At 38.0% G+C, this 24,858-nt stretch overlaps 1 protein-coding gene across 1 annotated transcript in view; it reads left to right on the forward strand.

Moving 5' to 3' along the window:
• The window catches only part of SYNE1 (spectrin repeat containing nuclear envelope protein 1), a gene marked incomplete at its 5' end in the record, with an annotated part of 469,383 nt that overhangs the window by 78,842 nt on the left and 365,683 nt on the right, over positions 1–24,858 (forward strand). Inside the window, one exon of the mRNA XM_080806008.1 lies at positions 7,600–7,661. Within this exon, the coding sequence (XP_080662134.1) occupies positions 7,600–7,661 (62 nt within the window). The remainder of the gene's footprint in view (positions 1–7,599; positions 7,662–24,858) is intronic.

A 24,858-nucleotide genomic window follows, 5' to 3' on the forward strand; every position in this document is an offset into this window, starting at 1 on the left:
ACTGAGGTGAATTCATCTGCTTTGGAAATAATGAGGAAAGTTTATTAAATATAACTAGGAAATTATGGTTTTAAACCTTTGTTTTAAATTAGCATTTATATTTCAGGTAACTAAAATCTGTAAGACTTTTATTTAAGCCACCATTGTCATTAAAGCACCTAAAGAATAAAATGATAATCTGCACACACACAAAAAGTTAATCATAACCTATTGCAAGCTACCAATGTATCAATATATGATACACTAATATTTTTATAAAGAGCAATTTCAGACTTAACAATTATATTTACTTATTTAAACAGGCTTTCTTGTTGGTATTTTTATATTAATGTGACAATGATTAAGGATGGACATACCCAGGAATTCATTATTTTGATCTTTATGATTGTTCATGACTCTGATAAAAATATACATCTTTAGGTGCATACCCATTTGTGAAGCGCTCTGTCTCTCATAAATAAGTTCTTATAGAAGATTTGTTAAATATATTGAAATATGTCAACTTCAATTATTGTTAGTATTTTTAAAAACACTGTCTGTTAGGGGGCACCTGGTGGCTCAGTTGGTTAAGCTTTTGCCTTCAGCTCAGGTCATGATCCTGGGGTCAGGGCTCTAAGTTGGGCTCCTTGCTCTCCTGCTCCTCCCTTCTGCCACTCCTAGTCCTTCTGCCCCTCCCCCACCACTTGTGCGCACGCGTGAAGTCTTTGAAACAAACAAAAACCCACCATCTGTGAGAAGGACATTGGCATGTATTTTAACTTTTTAAGATTTAGCAATGCTATTTAAAAGCTAATGAACATAGGGCTCACTTTCACAGTTTTACGTATTACATATGGTAAAATGAAAATACAGTTAACACATTTGTAGGCAGCAAAATTTTCATGATTGATTGCAAAGGCTCTAAATAATCCAGGCCACTTTTTACTGGTCTCTTTGTTTGCAGGTATGTATGTAAGTCACTTGTGCAAAATCAGCGATTCACTGTTATTATGACTCACCAGGAGGAAAACTGTTGACTATAGTCGGGTGTGACAGCTTGTTAATGGTCAAATTTAATCATTGTTGCTAAACTGGGCTTCATTTTTGTATGTGTCATGATCTTATCCTGAAATAGCAAATACTTTAAAAATATATACCAGGACAAAGAAATAGAGAAATTGAATCTCAGAGCCAGCTCCCTTCATCTTTCACTCATTTCTAGAGAGGGATAGTGCCTAGGAATTTTGGGATTATTTCTTATGACAACATTACCCAGGGCCGTGCTTGTACAATTGCCTTCCTATATAGACCTCTCTTAAGGCCTAATGACTTCCAACTCCTGAGGTCTGTTGGACCAACTGTCTTTGAGATGGAAACAGAGATGGAGACCTCAAGGGTGAAGGACTTAATTTCCATAACTAGTTTTGTTGTTTCTTGTTGTTTTGTTCTGGTTGTTGTTTGCTTTTTTGTGTCTTGTTTTTTACTCACACAGTCTGGTCTTTAGAAAGAAATCAAGACTCAAGTTTAGAGGGGAGGAGAGTGTGAGCTGCTTATGCCTGGTAATACCTGGATCAAAACCTGGCCTTAAGTTGGAGTCTATTACAGGTTCTTATCTCTGGAGCACCCACCTCCTAATCTAGCTTCTGAATTCTCGGCTCTGCTCTGCGCTGACGCTACCATCTTACCCAGACGTTTCATGATGCTTCTGCAATGCATCTGGAGCCTGCTGCTTTTCTTTCCTTCTTTGATGAGTGACATAATTATGCAGTTACCTGTGATAAAAATCTAGAAGGCACCCTTAGCTCCTGTCTGTCTACTTCTAATAGTTACCGTGCAGCCATCTCATGCACCTCGTCCCTCTTGGCACATTTCGAGAACAGAATACACCACCTTTAACATGCATCCTGCTAGTGTATTCCCAAATATCCTACCTGCTCCCAGCTTCCTCTCCCTTCAGTTAAGCCTCTACACTACCACTGTAGTATGTATTTCTGTGTCTCAGGTCTCATATGATCATTTCCAAAACTGTTGATGGCTTCCCATTGTCCATAGATAAACACCAAACTCTGGCATGCTATTCAAAGACTTTAATAACCCGATTGTTACCTGTTTTCCAGGCTTACTTGTTTACCCTTCTTAAACCCACTCCACTTTATAATCCAGCTGTAATAAATTTTTACTGTCACTTTAATATATAATGCCATGCTTTTAAAAGACTGCCTCTTTCTCCTAAAAGTTTCTCTACCTGCAAATTTCCACTTATCTGCTGATGTTTGATGTAATGGCACCTCCTTTTTTAGCTTTTCTGAATCTTCCAGCCTGTTCCATTGCCCTATAAAAGAATTACTTGCTTGTGTATTTATATTCCCACAACATTTTATATGTTCCTCTGTTACAGTAGCTGACACATTGCTTTGAGACATTGTTTACATACTTGTCCCTTCCATGTAGTACCAGTTCCTTAGAACAGCACTTGTTTTCTAGTCTTTAGCCCTTCCTTAGCAAATGCATCCATTCATTTCTTCATTAAGCATCTCCTAAGCAATAATGACTAAGGCAGTGATGGTAAGTCAGACGCCGTCCATGCCGTCTCATCTAAAACTTAGGTTCTAGTGGGGGAAATGAACAGGCGTCCAAAAGATGATGGTTTCTTCACTGGATTGATCTTGATTGAGATGAGATATTTGGGAAATAAAACCAAAAACAATTCCTTATGAATTTGTTGTGCCGGATGAGGATAAGTAAAGATCCAAGAATGACTTCCAATGGACTGGCTTAAGAAGTAGGTAGATTTTAGTTTGCATTAATAGAAATTACAGATTAAGATTTATAAACAGTATTAACTTCTTATTCTCTGTGATTCCTAGAACTGGAGATCTAAGTTTACGTGTATGATGTAGACAGACCTCTGTGTTTACAACTAACATATATGTTCAGCTAAATGTCTTAATGAATTATTCTTTTTATAATTTTAGTGGAAATATTTAGGATGCATACATATGAACATTTGATAAGAGCATATCATGTTGTTCTGAAAAGTGGAAGATAGAAAAATCACCATAAGATTAACAGTTAAATACACTTACATAATGCTTCATCAAATATAACTATGTATTCACAAGAACTATAAACCTGTATAATGGAGGTTAGGTCAGTTCTTCATCAACAGCTTTATAAGGCAGTGCTATTTATTGTTCATAATGTTTTAATGCAATGTGGTAGACATTCATTTCATGTTTTACTTCCATGACTTAAACATTTTATGCTATTGATATCAGATTTAATTATCAAATTCCTGGCTAAATTATTTAGACTTTTGTATCAAAAAATAAATATTTGCTGACACGATGTTTTGGGAATTTTTCTTTATTTGGAGAATATAGTAAGTAAAATAAGAAAATATTTACTTAGAATTCCGTTGGCTGTGTCTGATTATATAAAAAGTAGATTGCTAGGACTTACAAACTCTGCTTTTGTAGAGTGAAAGGAAACATGTAGAAAATTTGATACTTAGATATATACAATGAACATTACAAAAAAATCCATAATTTAAACTTCCTAAAAAAGCCTTTAGCAAAATTTAAATATAAACTCAAAGATTTGCCATCAGATAAAACTTTTATAATAGCAATATTTTTTCTTTAAAGGTGGGAGTAGTAAAAATATCACAACCTGATATCAGGAAGTAATATCAATATAGATTATTACCTAAGTTTATGACTTCTACACTAACACTATGCTAATTTAAAATTTTAATACATTGATATCTTATAACACTAATAAAATTGTGCATGATTTTAAATTGAGTTTAAGATTTTATATATATTCTAGCTGTCCCTATAGTCTATTTTAAGCTTAAAATTGGACTTTATATTTTATAGAAGTTCCAAATTCTCTCAAATCTAGCTTGACTAGTGGAGATTATTCTGCTGCTAAATGACTTTATTTATAGAACCTAAGGATTTTAAGGTCAAACTCCGATTGATTTAAGTATGAATTTATCATTTTAACATGATTAATATTTGAAATGACTAATATAGTAATTTCTGTGCATCCTTGGGCAGTAGTATAATGGTGTAAGAACCTGACTTGTGGAGGTAAACACTTGGCTCTGCCACTAGGTGGCTTTGGTAAAAATGCTTAACTTAACACGTTCGTGCCTTGGTTTTCTTATTTGTAAAATGGCATAATAGTTCGGGGCACCTGGTGGCTCAGTGTTAAAGCCTCTGCCTTCGGCTCAGGTCATGATCCCAGGGCCCTGGGATCGAGCCCTGCATCGGGCTCTCTGCTCAGAGGGGAGCCTGCTTCTCTTCCTCTTTCTCTGCCTGCCTCTCTGCCTACTTGTGATCTGTCTGTCAAATAAATAAATAAAATCTTTAAAAAAAATGGCATAATACTTCTTGCTTGAAGATTTGTTATAAGAATTATATGAGTTTATAAGTATATATTACATATGATAGGTAATAATTGGTTTATTAAAATATAGGATCTATATAGAGACATAGAGATAGAGATATACCTGAAACTAATATAACATTATATGTTAATTATACTAGAGCTAGAAAATAAATAAATAAATAAATAAAATAAGATAAAGAATGGTTCAAAAGAACAAACAGAACCCTGAATGCACTTGTGCCTTAGGCAGTTAAGTGTCTGCCTTCTGCTCAGGTCATGCTCCCAGGATCCTGGGATTGAGTCCTACACGGGGCTCCCTGCTCAGTGGGGAGTCCGCTTCTCCCTCTACCCCTCTCCCCTGTCTGTGATCTCTCCCTCTCTCAAATAAGTAAATAAATCTTAAAAAAAAAAAAAGAAAAGAAAAGAATAAACAGTACATTGACTTTGCCGGGAATATTTCTGTAGGGAAAGAAGACATTAATAATTTTGATGAGGGATGATTGCATACACATAGATTCATCTAGAGTATTTGCTTGCTGAGTCATTTCAAACTGACCAGTCAATAATTACTTTGATTCGCTGGGGAAATAACACTACTAGAAATAATTAAATGCATTTGGAACCAGAAGTTAAATGTGCATTATCACTTCCCCATACTGCAATACTGCAAATAAAAAGACTTGAAAACATTATGAGTCATATTATGCGAGACCACAGAATTTCTATATTATAGGTGACAGTAAGCTGCTTTTGTGCATAATTGTTTCACTTAGCATTTGCCAAAATGATCACATTTTTGATATAATAAATTTTTTCTTCATTTTTTCCTTTATATCCTTCCTTGGTCATAAAAACATACAAAATGGAGTGATATTTTTAAAATTTGTAACCAAAGCATGTCATTTTAGTATTTTAAAACTTACTGTCTGTAATTTCTAATAATTACATATTTTCCCCTATATTTAGTTGTCATCTAATCCGCAATGTAACAGGACATTCATATCATGAAAGGTCTAAAAATAAATGTTTTGGTTACAGTCAGTCATATCAGACAACTCAAAGGAAGATATGTAATCCATAAAATTAATAGAGAAAATTAAATTATTAGAATTTAGCTTTCAGCAACGTTGACACAACATTGTCAGGCATCTATCCCATTCCATTACCTATTTTCTTTTTCTCAGAACACAGAGAAGGTATATTTCCAGCTTCTTTTGTAGTTCAATTTGAGATTTTATCTGGGTTTTCCAAAAAGATATATGTAGAAATCTATCTACTTTCAAACTCAGCCCTTCACACATCCCATATAATTCTTAAATTCTTTGAAAATTAAAAAAAAAGAACACAAATAAATATCTGTGCCTAGTACATTGCCTTTTAGTATACTGGTTTGCTTTGGTATGTACTTGAAAGTTTAAAAGCATATGCTTAAAGAACATTAGAAGTAATGGCGTTCTGTAAATTCTATGGGTATATCCAAAATTTCTGTAAATTAAAATGTTTTGTTATTAAGTTTCCTCATTCCTTCATTGAACAGTTATTTTTTGGTCATATTTGTAGGCATTGGGAAAAAGGTACTGTCCTCATAGGGCTCATATTGTCACAGGCAGTCAGATGTTCTCTGCTGAAGCCCAGGAGAGGTCAGCTCTGGGGATGTAGATCTGAGCACCATCCCTGAAAGGGTGAGGAATTAAAATGATGTCTTCATTCAGCTGTGCTCCTCACAACATCTGGTCTTGTGTTTTACAGACAATTGATACTTGGTATATGCTGGTAGAATTAACAGAACTCATCCTTTCTTCAAAGATGTTAAACTGGCTCCTTGCTCTCTGGACTTCCTATCTTTAATGCCTCTGATTAAAGCCTTTCTGGACCCTATCCCCTCCCTCCCCCCCATATTAGTTTTCTCTTGTTTCATAAGAAATTACAACAAACTTAACAAGTTAAAATAATCTTCAGGGGTGCCTGGGTGGCTCAGTTGGTTAAGCAGCAGACTCTTGCTTTCAGCTCAGGTCATGATCTCAGGGTTGTAAGATTGAGCCCCGAGCTGGGCTCCACATTGGGTGTGGAGCCTGCTTTAAGATTCTCTCTCCCCCTTTGCACCGCCCTACCACGTTATCTCCCCATCTCTTAAAAAAAAAAAAAAGAAACCAACCAAAACACAAAACAAAACAAATAAAAAAAACTCCAAACCCCCAAAAACCAAAAAACAGTTTTCATTTGTTATCCTCACACTTTTTTGGGTCAGGAGACAATGCATAACTTAGATGGATTCTCTGCTCAGGGTCACATAAGTCTGCAGTTAAGTAGACAAGCCCATAATATCAGCTGCGTTGCATTTTTATCCAGAGACTGGAACAGGGAAGATGCACTTTCGAACTCCTTTGGGTTGTTCGCAGACTTCATTTCCTTGTGGTTGTGTGACTGAGGGCCCCAGCTTCTTTCTGGCTTTTGGCTGGAGACCACCCTTCTCTAAAAGCATCTCCTCTTCCCTGCCACGTGACCCTCTCCATGGGCATTTCACAACATGGCTGTTTGCTTCTTCAAAGCCAGAAGGAGAATCTCTCACTCCGGTCATCTAAGATGGAATCTAACATAAAGTAGCATCTTTATAGGTAGGACATCCCATCCTCTTTGCCACAGTCTGTTGACCAGAAACAACTCACAGGTACTACCGGTAGTCTGCTTACACAAAGGTGTGGACTTCAAGAGGTGGTGCTTTGGAGGTCTTGCAGTCTGGGTGAAGTCCCTGTAATGCCTCACATACACAGCTCTATCTTGCTACATTACTGTATAATCCTCTACTATACATATGCCCTTGCTTGTCTGTCTCTACTAGATTTTTCATGGCAAAGACATTGCCCTGTTGTTTTCTATCTATCTCTGCATCTAACCTAAAACTTGGCACTTAGTTGGTCTCAGTGACCTTTTTCCAAACAGCTTTATTGAGGTATAATTGCATATGAGCTTTCAATAAGTGAATGAAGGTTAACATATGGCTAATATTTTGAAAATTTTGAAGCATTTTCTGATAATGTTTAAAGAAGTAGTCAAATTGGAGTTTGTACTGCCACTTCCTTCAAGACAATTGGCAAAATGGTTTCAAAGATAAAATAATATTATGATTACTTCTAGACTGTGTAACCCAATGTCTTTTAGGATACAACTTCATGATACACTGTGTCATCTAACTAGATTCGTTTTCTTTTTTTTCCCTTCTAGATGAGCAAGAGATAGTACAAAAACGTACTTTCACGAAATGGATCAATTCTCATCTGGCCAAGGTAAAGGAAACTACCTAGACTTCTATATTTTCTTCATTGGAGCCAATAAATCATTAAATGCCAAATGTAATAAAGGAACACTGTTGGCACTCTTGTCACTAATACTAATCAATGATATTGGAAGTTCTATCAGTTTAACTGTTGCCTATCTGTGACATTTGCTAACACTGTCTCCGAGAGAAAAGGAATGGATAGCTGGGGTCAAGAGCAGTGACTTCATGTCAATTCTGTGAGTTCTAATCAAAATAGTTTGTTCAGTTATTTCTTCTGTACTAATGTGTATGTCAAGTGGAAAGGAGAATTCATGCTCAATTTTTTTTTTTTTTAAGGCACTTGTTTCTATTTGGGACAGAAAGAAGCAAGGAGTGGTCTGTCTTGAGCAAAGAATTCAGTCTGAGTAGATCATGACAGAGTCTGGGCTCCCCTCTTACGTGCTTTGATAGCAAAGTGACCATGGTGGCAGGACACTAAAAAGATTAATCATTCCGAGATTATCCACACTGACATTGGTTGTATCAGGTGACTGTGTATTTGTACATTGTAATGACTTGGAATATAAATGCTACAAGAAAACAAATCCCAGTATGGCAATATTATAATCAAATTAGTCTCATAAATATGCAGATGAAAAAATATGTGAACCAAAAACCATTGCATTTGTAAAAATAAACATAGACAACAGGACAGTTGTCTGAATTCAGTTAATGGATCCTTTTGCTGGGAGTGGTGCCTACAGTGTGCCAGACATAACCCCATGAGCAGTTTTTTATCAGGGACTTCCCCAAAGCCTCTTTTATAGTTCAGAAGCAAACAAAGCATGGCGATTTATTACAGTCCCATTGTACGAATTAACTGCTCACTGCGTGTCTAAGCTAGGCTTTGGAGACAGGAAAATGTTGGTAAGACACTTTCCCAGGCTTGAGAAGCTCACAGTCCAGTAAAGACAGCAGACTAAAAGATGCGTCTAGATACAGGATAAACTGGGATTATCTCCTCCATAATCTCTTTCCAAAAGCCCGTTGATGAGAAGGGAATTCTCTCATACAGTGGTTGTCCCCAGAATCTGCCCTGTGACAAGGCAGTAAATGCCCCTGGGGGCTCATTTTCTCTGGTCTTGGCTGGCGCCAGCGGGCCGTTACTTTACTACAGAATTGTCATTAATTGGGAAAGATTTTTTTTTTCCAAAATGAAAATAGAGTTACTGTTTTTTCATATTGTTAAAAAGATTACATGTTAATTATAAGTAATATTAATGATAAACCTCTTACACAGTGTAAATACAAAAGTAGAAATCACCTTTAAATCTCACGATACTGATATAACCATCTCTAACATGTTGATCACCATTTTTCTACACACAGACACATGCAATTTCACAAAAACATTTTTATAGGATATTGCTGTATGTGCCTCTGTTTTACTCACTATATATTTCCATGTTAATTCAGAAGTATGTAATAATTTTATTGGCTGAATTGTATTTTATTATAGATATAATTACTTATAAATTATGAATCATAAATTGGCCAGTTTCCTCTTGATGGTCATTTATGGGTTTCCAATTAGTTAATATTATATAAAATACTACTTTAAAAATCCTTGGGCATATTTCTTTTATTTTTTATTTTTTATTTTTATTTTTTTTTAATTTTTTATTTATTTTCAGTGTGATAGTATTCATTGTTTTTGCACCACACCCAGTGCTCCATGCAATACGTGCCCTCCTTAATACCCACCACCTGGCTCCCCCAACCTCCCACCCCCCACCCCTTCAAAACCCTCAGGTTGTTTTTCAGCGTCCATAGTCTCTCATGGTTCATCTCCCCTTCCAATTTCCCTCAACTCCCTTCTCCTCTCCATCTACCCTTGTCCTCTATGTTATTTGTTATGCTCCACAAATAAGTGAAACCATATGATACTAGACTCTCTTTGCTTGACTTATTTCACTCAGCATAATCTCTTCCAGTCCTGTCCATGTTGCTACAAAAGTTGGGTATTCGTCCTTTCTGATGGAGGCATCATACTCCATAGTGTATATGGACCACATCTTCCTTATCCATTCATCCGTTGAAGGGCATCTTGGTTCTTTCCACAGTTTGGCGACCGTGGGCATTGCTGCTATGAACATTGGGGTACAGATGGCCCTTCTTTTCACTACATCTGTATCTTTGGGGTAAATACGCAGTAGTGCAATTGCAGGGTCATAGGGAAGCTCTATTTTTAATTCCTTGAGGAATCTCCACACTGTTCTCTGAAGTGGCTGCACCAACTTGCCTTCCCACCAACAGTGTAAGAGGGTTCCCCTTTCTCCACATCCTCTCCAACACATGCTGTTTCCTGTCTTGCTAATCTAGGCCATTCTAACTGGTGTAAGGTGGTATCTCAATGTGGTTTTGATTTGAATCTCCCTGATGGCTAGTGATGATGAACATTTTTTCATGTGTCTGATAGCCATTTGCATGTCTTCATTGGAGAAGTGTCTGTTCATATCTTCTGCTTGGGCGTATTTCTACTTAGGATAAATTTCTAGAAGTAGGTCGATAGTCAACAGATTTGCATGTTTACAATTTTAATATATACCAAGAGTTTCTGTGAATGCCCATTTCCTTACACTATTAACACTCTGAGGTTAACTATGTTTTCTAATCTGATTGGAAAAAATAACTTATAATTAATTTTTTCAGGTTTTTAAAATTAGGAGTTGAATATCTTTGTGAAGTCTTTAAAGTAGAATTACTGGGATATGCTCATCTGTGTACTGAATACTTAAAAAGATGGGGAAATTTGACTGTAAGCCATGGCAGGCAGTATATGAAAGGCCTTTGTGAAGGGATTATATGACAAGAACTTACTTTCAAAAATATTTTTATCACCGTTTTAGCTTTGCTCCAAGTTACTTTACATGCTTATGTAATAACTGATTATTAGACTAGGCTCTACCAGTGTGCATCCTTTCCTGTTCTCTTTTCTAGCCCTGCTTTGTAAACTCACCCTGTAATTTTCCCATCTAAAATCTAAGTCCTACCATTAATGTGTGGTGCTAGGCCCTCCCACTCAAGAAGTCTTTTCTGACCTCCTGGGAAGCGGTGAGCCTGCCCCCTAGTGGATGCTCTCAGGACGGTTGTGGTTGCCCCTGCACCCCTCCTCCAGTGCCATCCCTCTGTCTGCTCTGGTTTTCCTGATCTGGTGAAGCAGAATCCAAAATGTAGCACTTCTCCAGAACCTGTAGTATAGGTGGAGAAGTTTAGCATCACTTAACTTGTTTCGCACTGTGTATCTCTGCTTCCCAACAACCATGTAAAGTCTTTAAGGCCCATGCTGATTCTTAGAATTTCTTTATAGATCTTACAGCTCTAAGCACAGTGCTGAGTACCACACAGAGGTGCATTTTAATACAACAAGAGCAGCAAAGAGTCTTTATCTTTTCTTATTTTGTTAGAATAGTAAAGATATCACATGGGGAAAAATGATTTGTTTCTGGTACTGTGCCAAGTGTTTTATACAGGTTATTTTGGCATTTTTATTTTTTTAAAGATTTCGTTTTGTTTTTTTGACTGACAGAGATCATAAGGAGGCAGAGAGCCAGACAGAGAGAGGGGGAAGCAGGCTTCCCACCGAGCAGGGAGCCCGATGCGGGCCTTGGAGTCTTGGGATCATGACCTGAGCCAAAGGCAGAGGCTTTAACCCACTGAGCCACCCAGGAGCCCCTATTTTGGCATTTTAAAAAAAGATTTTATTTATCTGAGAGAGAGAGAGAAGAGAGAGCACAGAAGCAGGGGGAGGGGCAGAAGGAGAAGCAGGCTCCCCGCTAAGCAAGGAGCCCTCTATTGGACTCCATCCCAGGACCTTGGGATCACGACCCGAACCAAAGGCAGTCGCACAACCAGCTGCGCCACCCAGGTGCCCTACACAGGCTGTTTTGTAGCACACATCTTCATATGCCTGGTAAGGGGCACTGCTGAGATTTTAATCTAGAAATGAACCTAAAGTCCGTATGTTTTCCCTACTTCACACATTTTTGGGTCAAGAGTATGATTTTGAAAAAATCCAGAAACTTATTACCTCCACAGCAGCTCCATCATAACCTTAATGTCATAGAGAATTTTTTTGTTTGGCTTTATTTTTTTTTTCTCCTCCTTATTTTGATTTCTTTCTTTCTTGGGTCATCTTAAAACCCAAAAACTGAAGCAGAACAATGATACCTATACTTGTTCTCCTGAACTTACTTACACGGACATTGTAGTATCTTGGAAACATAGCTAAAACCCTCAAATTTCTTTGAGAATATGTTCCTTTTCTGACTCACTTATATTTGGAAAACATTTTTAAAAATCCAGTCTGACCCCATGGCCCACCTTGGCAGAGTTTTAGGATAGCTGTGGAGTCCGTGTTTGTCTGCATTTGTCCTGGCAGCTAATCACGATTCCCCACTCATCCCTCTCTCTCTTTCCCGTCCTTGGCCCACCTTCATCCCTATTTGAGTTTTCATTTCTAGCCCTTTCTCTCTCCTTGGTCCTCCCATCTCTTTCCTATCCCTGTACCATCTCTATTTCTCCCTGCCTGTCTCCTGTCCATTATTACTCCACGCCGTCTGTCTCTATCTTAATTTCCCCATTCCCGTCCTTACTGATCTCTTTCTGTGTGTATGCCGCCCCTACAAAAACACATGCAACCTGCACATCCGGGGCTTCACAGTCTCACTGAGCTCACATTTACAGGCACACCCAAACTGAAATGGAAACACACACTTCCCACGCCATTGCAAAGTGCACCCTTACTTCTGAGATGAGAATGATAATATTTCACTTGCAATAGAAAAAAAAAGGCCAACCTCCTATCTTTGATCTGGCCTCCGGATCGGGACACTGTGTCACTTTTCCAGCTGCCTTCATAGGAAGGCCTGTTTCCAAAGCCATTCTGTGTTGCTAGAGTGTGCTTGGTCCCATCACTCTAGCACCTTATGGACATGGACAAGAGGCATGCATGTGCACACACATGCACACAGGTGTGCGTGTACACCCGTAGTCAGCTAAGCTTCACAGAAGTCTATTTTAGGCCCAGGGTTTCACTCAGTCCCTTATGAAAGGAGCTTCCATGAATTTTGGGTCTTTAGCTCCCAGTCACTTATCAGCAACATCCAGGCTTTTTCAGTGACAAAGAAGTCCTAAGTACTCAGGATGAGAACATTTCTCACTAGAAGAAGTAACCCACGAATAAGCAATTTGACCTGTCTCAGCATTTTCTCCTTATCCCCCAAAGCTTTTGAAAAAACTTTCCCTCTTTCTTCTTGCTGATTAAATAACCAAGGCAGTGGTTTATCTTGTAACTAAGAGAGAGTCTGCCCCCAGGAAGGAGACATAATTGCTGTCAGCTTTGAAAGGATGAGGTACCCTATAATTTGTTGGATCAGATTGAATCTGGTTTGATGGGTTGTTTGTATGTTAGGTTGTTTACTTTGTCCAACAAATACTCAACAAATTTGGACCCTGTATTAGTCAACTTAGGCTGTTTTAACAAAATACTGTTGATTGGGGACTTAGAGAATAAACATTTATTCCTCATAGTTCTGAAAGCCCAAGAAGTCCTAAAATCAAGGTTATCAAGGTGCTGACAGATTTATTCCTGGCAAGAGTCCTCTTCCTGGCTGGGTCCTCACATGGCAGAGAGGGAGAGAGAGAGAACTCTGTCTCTCTTCCTTTCCTCGTAAGGACACTAGTCCCATCATGGGGCATCACCTCTTGTCCTCATATACTTCTAATTACTTTCCAAAGTCCCCACTTCAAAATACTATCAAAATGGTCAGTTAAGGCTGCAGCATGGATTTGGGGGACATATAAACATTCAGTCTGTAACTGGCCCCAAGTTCATTCTGAGGTCTGACTTGAAGAACAGGAGAATTTCTTCCAAACTTATGATATAAGGATGAAAACTCAACCCTGACCTGAGGATTTCATTTTATCGTTGGTAATCCCCTGTGGTACATAGCTCTGTGCTTTGGAATTGTTCAAATAATCTCAGAACCAAACCACTTAAGGAGTTAAAATGCATTTTATTCCTTGGTTGTCTTCTTTTTCCCCTATAATTTTCTGTTGACATCTACCAATAAAGGTAACGAAATGACCCATGTCAAAAATATTTTTATGCTAGTAGCCAAGGTATTAGTCTTAATTCACTTATTTCTTATGCTACATAATGTGTCAAGTTATTTTATCTCTAAGAACAAGAAAAGAGAAAAGTGCAAATAAGTTGGCAGAGAATAAAAAAAGAGTTTCAACTTTTTTCTAGAATGTAAGTTGTAAGTATTTGGCAGGATCTCAGCTGTCTGAGAGCTTTTGCAGAGTAGTCATGGGAATGTTTGGGATTTAAACTGGAATGGTAAACCATTTCATCCTAAGTTCCATGATAATATCTTGCTACTACAATGTTGTCTTTAAAATTTTTAAGAAAATTTAAAGAAAAAAACTTTGATTTTAAAGGACAATTTAAAAGACTCATTATTTAGAAAGAAAATTTGTATCTATTTTCTCGAAATTTTCTTTGGAAATTGAGTATATCTAGAAATAGCTTTAATGCTACGTTGTATCAGGTTTTAAGAGTGAATTGAGAAGTAAAGAAATCGATTGTTCTCTCCTAAGATCATTCAATCTTGGCTGCATTAGGAGATGTTTAAAAGATATTTAACGGAGATGGATTTAGGGGAGGGTTTTTAATGGGAAAATTTTAATTTTGTTCTTGGCTGCTGTGCTCAGTTGCAAATTAACAAACTATTTACTTCTAATTAAATAAAATAACAAGCTCTTTCACTCATGGCATTCCATTCTATTATAATAATTCTTTATAAATATTATGACAGCTGGGTGAAGAGATTGGGTGCAAATAAGAGAGCAATCTGTTTAAAAAAATACTTTCCTTAAAACAAAAATGTTACTAAAGCAGAGAAAAAAACCAAGAATCTTCTGTGTATATGTGTTTTATGCCATTTTTAGCACACAGATGTAGATTTTCTGAACTTGTGGATGTAATTAGCAATTCATTTTTTAAAATGTTTGCTTTGTTTTCAGATTGAAGCCTTTATGGTTCTGCAATTATGTAAAACATTACAAATCACGAATTGTTAATATAATGGAATGTAACTAACAAAAATTAGTGGGTTACATTTATTTTATACACCTGATAATTCCTTTCCGGGATGGGGTTTCTTCAGACATGGACTCTATCATTTTCTTTTCAGGAAAATGCCTGACTCTTTCTTTTCTGTTTGCCCTATTAGTGAAAGAAGGTATTTGTTTTTTTAATTAGCCTGATGTTGATTTCAAGTAATGTTTTTTCAAAGTTAGATCCTGATTCAGTTCTAGCTTCTCATCACTCATTGCTAAAAATATATTTTTTAAAGATTTTATTTATTTATTTGACAGACAGAGATCACAAGTAGGCAGAGAGGCAGGCAGAGAGAGAGAGGGAAGCAGGCTCCCTGCCGAGCAGAGAGCCCGGTGTGGGGCTCGATCCCAGGACCCTGGGATCATGACCTGAGCTGAAGGCAGAGACTTTAACCCACTGAGCCACACAGGTGCCCCGCTAAAAATATTTTTTAAATTGCATTCATCTTTTACCATGTGCCAGTTACTCTGCCTTCCTAACTCTGTCTTTTATTTTATTTAATGTTTACTACAAGAATCAAATAAAAGTATTATTTTCACCATTTCACAGATGATGACCCTGAAGCTTAGTGTTAATTAATAAATTCAAGGTCACATAGCAAGTAGATAAAAAACCAGATTTCAACCCCAAGCCTCTTAAGTTTGGGCATTAACCATTGTGTTACCTACTTTCATGCTGCATTTGTTTCTTTAGCTATTTAGGCAGCAAATACTTTTTAAGGATCTAGTATGCGTTAGAGGTTGTGGACACAGTAGTGAACAGACCCGTTGTCCATGCCATCCTGGAACTGATATCTCACAGGAGAAACAAACAATTACAACAAGGTGTGGGGTAGATGCCATGAGAGGGAAGTACAGGGTGTCAGGGAGCCCAGGGCAAGCACAGCCAACCACAGGGGAAATCCAAAGGAAAGCATCAGAATAGGCTTTCAGAGAAGAAACATTTTAGCTAGGGCTTGAGCAATGCCTGTGGGATTTGATACATGAAGGAACCAATGTTTTTAAAAGTTGAGAGATGAGAAAAAAACATGGTACATTAAAGGAAACAGAGGAAGTTCAGAATACCTGAATATATGATTCCAGGAGTGGGTTGACAACATTGGTCAAAGGCCAGTCATTAGGAGGATTTTGACTGTGTTATAGGCAGTGGGAGACATTAAAGAATCGTAGGCCAGAGAATTACATTATCATCCTGGCCCAAACATCTCTGTCTCTCTGTCATAAACTAGAATAGGAACAAGTAACATTAATGATGAAGTAGGAGAAAAGTAGACACATTGAAAGATACATAGGAGTGGACTCAGTAATTAATGAGAATCTTGGAGAAGAGCCAAGAATGGTATCTAGATTTCTGACATAAGCAAATGATTGAGATCATTCACAGACATAAAGAATACAACAGGCTTGGGGAAACCTAGTAGTTCAGTTTTAGACAGAAATTACTCAGAGATAAACCCATTTAATTTGGCAGTGAGAAAATCATTGACCACCACAGGGAGTAGCCACATTATACCAGAAATCAGATTCTAGCACACCGATGAGTAGATGAGAGTTAAGGATGTTAGGGCAATGAATGTACCTTACATGTTCGTGAGATAGAGTTTTAGCTAAAACGTAACACAGGATCTGGTATGAGCCGTTTTAATAAAGGGTAATTTTAAGTGTGTGTCTACTGAAAGGAATGATCCAGAACTAGTAGAGGGGAAGAGACTGTAAAAGAATGGGAAAAAAGTTGTTTCATGAACACAGGCTCTCAAGGAGGCAAGATGGGAGAGAAAATCAAGATCATGGGGGGAACATGTAGATTTGTACCAGAGGAGAGACGTCCCCTTCTCTGAGACCAAAGGAAATAAGAAGGATGAGTGTGCATGTGCCTGAATTTGGGATGGAGTGAGAGAAGAAGGCAAAATGAGGTGGACTTGAATGTGAGGGAATTCCTACCTAATGGCTGTTATTTTTTAGATCTGACAGAATAGCCTTCATTTCTGAGTAAACTTAGGTTGAGAGCACCTGGGTGATTCAGTGGGTTTAGCCTTTGCCTTTGGCTCAGATCATGATCTCAGGCTCCTGGGATCGAGCCCCGCATGGTGGTGGGGGGCGGGTCTCTGCTCAGCGGGAAGCCTGCTTCCTCCTCTCTCTCTGCCTCTTCTCTGCCTACTTGTGATCTCTGTCTGTCAAATAAATAAATAAAATCTTTAAAATAAAAGAATTTAGGTTGGGATAAATATTTTAAACATTGACAGTTATAAAGATGTTAGTTCCTTCACATTAAAATTTGTCTATCTTAGCAAATTCCTGAATTTCATGCGCGATTCGTAAGCGATGGTAATTGGATCGTGCCACTGTGGCCCCCAAAGGAAACAATCTAAAGATGTGTTTTTCAAAAAACTTTCACAAGAAGTTAGATTTTTTAAAAAGATTTTATTTATTTATTTGAGAGAGAGAGGGAGAGCACACACGTGGGCATACCAGTAGGGGGAGGAGCAGAGGGAGAGGGAAAAGCAGACTCCCCACCCGACCTAAACTTCCTGGGTCCTAGACTTCCTAGGACCCTGGGATCAGGACCTGAAACAAAGGCAGCTGCTTAACTCACTGAAACACCCAGGTGTCCCAGAAGTTAGATTTTTATTAGAAAAAGATGATGTAAGTATTCTTGACATTATTACCATTGGTTTCAAAATTCTGTAATTTCACATTTTCTCTCATTTCGTCAAATGAGATAGAGTGTTATATTTGTATGTAAATCCCCTGATTCAATCTTTATGGTATTTGCCGTGAAATAAATCTATGGTTTGACATTAAGTCCTTATGGAAAAACATAGGTCTCAAATAGTCATCGTTTAGTGTTTCTATAAATGGAGCTGCTTTTTAATATGAAAAAAAAAAACAGTTCTCTCTCCATCTGCCAAACTTAGATCTATGGGACTATTAAGGATACGCACTAAGCATTCTAAGTACAGTCTTTTGGATCACCCCAGGTATGATATGAGCATCTCCTCACTTTTTAGAAAAATTTTTGAAAAGCATTATAGAACGTTATTTAGATTCTGTTTTTCATTTGCCAAAGCTACCACAACAAAGTACACATACTGGGCAGCTTAACATGGGAAATTTATTATCTCAATGTTCTCAAGTCTAGACAGCCATGCTCCCTCTGCTACCCTGGGTAGAATCCATCCTTGCCTCTTTCTAGAGTCTGGTGGTGGCCTGAAGTACCTTCTTGGAAAATCCTGCTCTTAGCAATTTTCAAGTGTCATAAAATTATTTTCAGTACATAGCATAAAAGAATCACTCTCCCCAAGTTATTTTATTCCATACAAAGTTGGGGTTATCCATTTCTCTTTTCCTTTTGCTCATACACCGTATCTGCTCCATCAACAAACATCGGTGACTTTATCCTTCAAAATTCATTGAGAATCCAACCACTGCTCACCACCTCTGCTTCCTACCGTGGTTTAAGCCACCGAGTTTGTTGCCTGGATGACTTGAACAGCCTCCTAACTTAAATCCCTCCTTGTGGCCTAGCCCCTCATCAGTCTGTTCTCAATGGAACAGCTTATTTGCCCTCTTTACTGTCCTTGTCCCTCATTTAGGATATAAGCATCATAATGCAGGGATTATTTCTTCTGGTTTGTTCACTGCTACATTCTTAGTACCTAGATAAACAAGTAGATTCTTTTATGCTGTGTACTGAAAATAATCGTATTACACCTGAAAATTGTTAAGAGCAGAGTTTTCCAAGTAGATTTAAAGTTGGGCTGAAACAGTAGTCATTGCCTTTGGTATTTGGAATTAAATGTATTTGGAATTAAACTAAGTAATTAAGGAAGTGGAAATGATTATGCTGTCATAGGAAATAAAAAGAATGGGAACTGTCTTCTCACCTTTGACAAGTAGAGATGGAAAATAATCATAGTAGAGTTTTTATGAAGGCAATGAAAGAGAAACAGATTACACATAAAATTGTAATTACTTTTCCCTGTTTCTGGAGATATTGGAACATCTAATTAGGTTTTCTGAAAATGATGGCAAAACTTTTAGATATTGAGTTAATTTTATGTGGCTACCACCAGTGGTTATAATCATGATTTTACTGCTCTGGTCCAGGGTACTTTGGCGTTTTTAAACAATGTAGTGTGGTGGGCTCTCAGCCAGTCTTTAGGGAGGTGACTCACTCCACATCTGCTGGTCAACCCCTCTTCCCTTCCACTCTCCTCTCTGTTCCTGTTGTCCAGCTTGTTGCTCCCACCCAGCAGATAACCATCAGGGAATGAGCACACTATAGACTGGTCCTGCGATGGGATTTTTCTCTGTACACTTGCTCTCCTTCAGCCTGTGAAATAGTTCCTACCTGAAACTTACGGAAACCAGAGGTAGTTTGTCTGGCTCTAGAAGTGATGGCTCATTGTGTATACAGAGGTTTCCGGAGTGCATGGAGCACACCGTGAGAACCTGCCTTTGCCTTGGGTCCCCTCTACAACCTGTGCAGAAGGCCATTTTGAGAACGTTTTAGGCTGTGATTATGTGTAATTTTCAGCAAGCCTGACAGTGCTCAACAGTGTGTGTGTGTGTGTCTCAGTTGGAGTAAAGAGTAATCTGTGCCCTGTACTTTTACTTTAGGCCTTTTCTAGTTCATTTTTATTGGTATCAATGGGTATCCAGCAATCACAAATTTTAAACACTAGGGTATTTAAAGTAAAATGCCATAGCTTTTTTGTGTGTCATAAAATGTTTTGAGAGCTCTTTCCCCAAGTGGGAAAGCATTCAGTAAAAGACTGTCCAACTGTTCTGAGATTCAAAGTCATGATCATAAGTGAAGACCTGGGTTGGTCCTGGCATGAAACAGGAGATTTTGCTCTTTTATTTGCTCAAGACCAAGTTCTTCACACTGTAAATCTCTTTGATAGCTTTGTGATACTTGAGGCTAAGGGACTCGAAGATTCTAGCAGATGTGTCGGTGTATCTGTTGATAAAGTGATAATATGCTAGTAATGTTTTGAGGTAGATTTGTACCCTTCTACATTTCTGAATGCACTCTCATACCCAGTGCTTCTTTCACCTTAACTGATGTGCGTAAGATTGTCCTCTTACTGCCGAGTTAAAAATGGTAAAAATATTTTTAGTCTATTGGCATAAAAATGTGTTATTTTTGGATATAGGCATATAGTGGTCCATATGAAATGGCTCTATTTATTTATTTATGCATGTATGTATGCATGCATGTATGTATGCATGTATATATGTTTAATTGTTTATCAGCAACATTCAGCTGTGTCTACCTTTGTCGTTTACCAGTATCAGTTGGTCAAAAGGTTATAAAACATCTTTTTGCATCAAATACAGTTAGGTCTCCTGAAAAGGCACACTTGCATCAATAAAGTATGAATTTATTTTTGGTCACTTCTGTGGGTCTTATGAAGGAGTAGGAGTGGAAGGGCACTGAACCGTAAACTGTTACCCTCAAGACAGTGTTTACAAAGTAATAACAAAATGGACCCACATGTCAGTTGTGCTTTATTTCATTGCAAGTAAATGAAATGATCTTAAATTGTTTAACTAAGAAGTGAAATCTATTGAAAAGATATACTCTGACTGAGCAGGAAAAGGTTAGCTCAGCAAGCTTGGGTTGCTCAAACTCTGTACATTGCAAATAAAGACCTATCTTTAGGAACTGTCCTTAACTGGCTCCTGGGAGATCACCTCTGAGCCCTTGGAATATTCTGCCTGATAGGAGTGTTTTATATGCCTAGACCTTGGGCCATGCTGTTCTACTTTGATGAGATCAGTTTAACAATGTGTTTCATGGTTAAAACCTACCTGTTGGGAAGTACGGGAGTTTGAGTAGCCGAGGTCAGTTATGTAAGTAAGCACTGTATGCCTAAGTGACAGAGTCCAAATAAAAACCCAGGCAGTGGGGCTAGAGCGTGCTTTTCTGGTCTGTGACACTTCACACATATCATCACACACCATCCTGGGAAAAATTAGGCATGTCCCTATGTACTTCTCCTGGAAGGTCATTCATCCATGGAAACTCATACATGATTTCTCTGGAACCCTGCTTTATGAGCTTTGTCCCTTTGCTGGTCATAACATGTCCGTTCACTGTAATTAATTGTAATCATGAGTATATTAGTTCTTCTGGGTCCTGTGGGTCCTTCTAGTAGAGTCATAGAGCTCAGGATGATCTTGAGGAGCCTTGATGTACTGAGTGACCCAATGTTGAGAAAGACTGAGGCAAGTGGTTCTTGGGGCCTCAACAGCAGGACCTGGTGACAGTCATATTTAGGTCATTGCCATGTGACAACTTGATTCCAGCCAACTTCTGGATCCAAGCAGAGAACGTGATGCATGCAACTCAAGTCACTCATGTAACAAAAGATAGGGCTTTAGCACGAACGTGACCACTAGGGGACATGATGTGAATTAGGCCAACTATTTTCTATGGCAGTATGTATTTATATACATAATATTTCCATTATTACTATTTAGTCTATTTTAATATCCATTCACATTTAAAAGTGGCCTTTTGTTAATAAATTTTTTTTCTAGTAGAATGACAGGCACTTCAGCTGATTAGGTATTACTTTTCATATTAGTATTAGACAAAAATCACATTTACAGGTTTATGTATTATTCTGGAAACATTTATGTTAATACTTATATATTTTATACTAAGCTTCCTAACAGGTGGCTCAGAGTGTAATAAACCTGGGCTCAAATGTAATCACTTATGAGGGGTGTGATCTAAGCCAAAAATTTTTATTTCATGCCAAATAGTTTCATGTCCAAATAGTTGTATTTTTTTGTCAAAATTATTCTCTTATTCCTTTTCCTCTAAGTAACATAATTGTTTCTAGGGCATAAAATCAACATGTGGCAGAGCAAACATGGCCATCCTTTCATGAATAAAAGTATGAAAATAGATGGTAGGTAAGGCTTAAATATGTGCTGATGCTAATAGACTAGTAAAGTAACTCAAGATATTCACACACACACACACACACACACACACACACACACAATATGAGAGAGTGGGTTGTCTTCCCCAAATAGAGGAAATGGCCAGGAGAAATTATGTCAAAGTTACCTGTACTTTTATATTCCATAAAGATCAGGGATGGCTTTGAATCTCATCATGTGTCATTAAAGGAGCTGCATTGCAAAAGTAAAGGAGGTGGAGAAGAAAGCTCCGTGAGGTCTGTTTCAGTCATGAGTTAGCTCCCAAGGGTATAGCCAGGCACAGAGCCATGTGCAACTTCCCTGTGTTTCCAGGGACTTTTAGAACTAGGCACTCCTCTTAGTGCCAGAATTTTAGGTTTAAACCTAGTTTTAGGAGAGCTGAGAGAAGGGAGTAGCTGCAGAAGTGAAGTGCCTCTTTCTCCATTCTCTTTCCCATCTCTGTCTCCCTCTCCTCCTGACCCAATTGGGAATTCTGTTCTTTGAACAGCCTCAGATTCAGCATGAATATATTTTGGTTCCACTATAGAATATCTAAGTGTGACTGTCAAGTCTAAGGAGAATATAATTTTTAAAAATATTGCACCAGCTGTCTCTACACCTTAAAGAACTGGAGAATCAACAACAAATTAAGCCAACTCCACACACAAGAAGGGAAATAATCAAGATTAGAGCGGAGATCAATGAGGTAGTAACTAGAGATACAGTAGAACGTATCAATGAAACTAGAAGCTGGTTTTTTGAAAGAATCAATAAGATCAATAAACCATTGACCACACTAATCCAAAAGAAAAGAGAGAAAGCTCAAATTAATAAAATTATGAATGAAAAGGGAGAGATCACAACTAACACCAAGGAAATAGAAACAATCACCAGAAGTTATTATCAACAGTTATATGCCAATAAGCTAAGCAACCTAGATGAAATGGATGCATTCCTGGAAAACGATAAACTCCCAAAAGTGAACCAGGAAGAAATTGACAACCTGAATAGACTGATATCTAGTAACGAGATTGAAGCAGTGATCACAAACCTCCCGAAAAACAAGAGCCCAGGACCTGACAGATTCCCTGGGGAATTCTACCAAACTTTCAAAGAAGAAATAACACCTATTCTCCTGAAGCTGCTTCAAAAAATTGAAGCAGAAGGAAAACTTCCAGACTCTTTTTATGAAGCATTACCCTGATCCCCAAACCAGGCAAAGACCCCACCAAAAAGGAGAATTTCAGACCAATATCACTGATGAATATGGATGCTAAGATTCTCAACAAGATCCTAGCAAATAGGATCCAACAGCACATTAAAAATATTATCCACCATGACCAGGTGGGATTCATCCCTGGGTTACAAGGATGGTTCAACATTCGCAAATCAATCAATGTGATAGAACAAATCAATAAGAGAAGAGAGAAGAAACACATGGTCCTCTCAATTGATGCAGAAAAAGCATTTGACAAAATCCAGCATCCGTTCCTGATTAAAACACTTCGAAGTATAGGGATAGAGGGAACATTCCTGAACTTCACAAAATCTATCTATGAAAGGCCCACAGCAAATATCATCCTCAATGGGAAAAAGCTTGCAGCCTTCCCGTTGAGATCAGGAACACGACAAGGATGCCCACTCTCACCACTCTTGTTCAACATAGGACTAGAAGTCCTAGCAACAGCAATCAGACAGCACAGAGAAATAAAAGGTATCCAAATTGGCAAGGAAGAAGTCAAACTCTCTCTCTTTGCAGATGACATGATTCTTTATATGGAAAACCCAAAAGACTCCACCCCCAAACTACTAGAACTCATACAGCAATTCAGTAATGTGGCAGGATACAAAGTCAATGTACAGAAATCAGTTGCTTTCTTATACACTAACAATGAAAATACAGAAAGGGAAATTAGAGAATTGATTCCATTTACTACAGCACGAAGAACCATAAGATACCGGGAAATAAACCTAACCAAAGAGGTAAAGGATCTGTACTCGAGGAACTACAGAACACTTATGAAAGAAATTGAAGAAGATACAAAAAGATGGAAGACCATTCCATGCTCTTGGATCAGAAGAATAAACATTGTAAAAATGTCTGTACTGCCTAGAGCAATCTATACTTTTAATGACATTCCGATCAAAATTCCACTGGTATTTTTGAAAGATCTGGAGCAAATAATCCTAAGATTTGTATGGAAACAGAAGAGACCCCGAATTGCTAAGGAAATGTTGAAAAAGAAAAACAAAACTGGAGGCATCACGTTACCTGATTTCAAGCTTTACTACAAAGCTGTGATCACCAAGACAGCATGGTACTGTCATAAAAACCGACACATAGACCAGTGGAACAGAGTAGAGAGCCCAGATATGGACCCTCAACTCTATGGTCAAATAATCTCCGACAAAGCAGGAAAAAATATCCAGTGGAAAAAAGACAGTCTCTTCAATAAATGGTGCTGGGAAAATTGGACAGCTATATGTAGAAGAATGAAACTCAACCATTCTCTTACACCATACACAAAGATAAACTCGAAATGGATAAAAGATCTCAACGTGAGACAGGAATCCATCAGAATCCTAGAAGAGAACATAGGCAGTAACCTCTTTGATATCAGCCACCGTAACTTCTTTCAAGATATGTCTCCAAAGGCAAAGGAAACGAAAGCGAAAATGAACTTTTGGGACTTCATCAAGATCAAAAGCTTCTGCATAGCAAAAGAAGCAGTCAGCAAAACAAAGAGGCAACCCACGGAATGGGAGAAGATATTTGCAAATGACAGTATAGACAAAAGGTTGATATCCAGGATCTATAAAGAACTCCTCAAACTCAACACACACGAAACAGATAATCCTATCAAAAAATGGGCAGAAGACATGAACAGACACTTCTCCAATGAAGACATACAAATGGCTATCAGACACATGAAAAAATGTTCATCATCACTAGCCATCTGGGAGATTCAAATTAAAACCACATTGAGATACCACCTTACACCAGTTAGAATGGCCAAAATTAACAAGACAGGAAACAACGTGTGTTGGAGAGGATGTGGAGAAAGGGGAACCCTCTTACACTGTTGGTGGGAAGGCAAGTT

This window comes from Martes martes, assembly GCF_963455335.1.
Source record: "Martes martes genome assembly, chromosome: 6".
In the NCBI taxonomy this organism is placed as follows: domain Eukaryota; kingdom Metazoa; phylum Chordata; class Mammalia; order Carnivora; family Mustelidae; genus Martes; species Martes martes.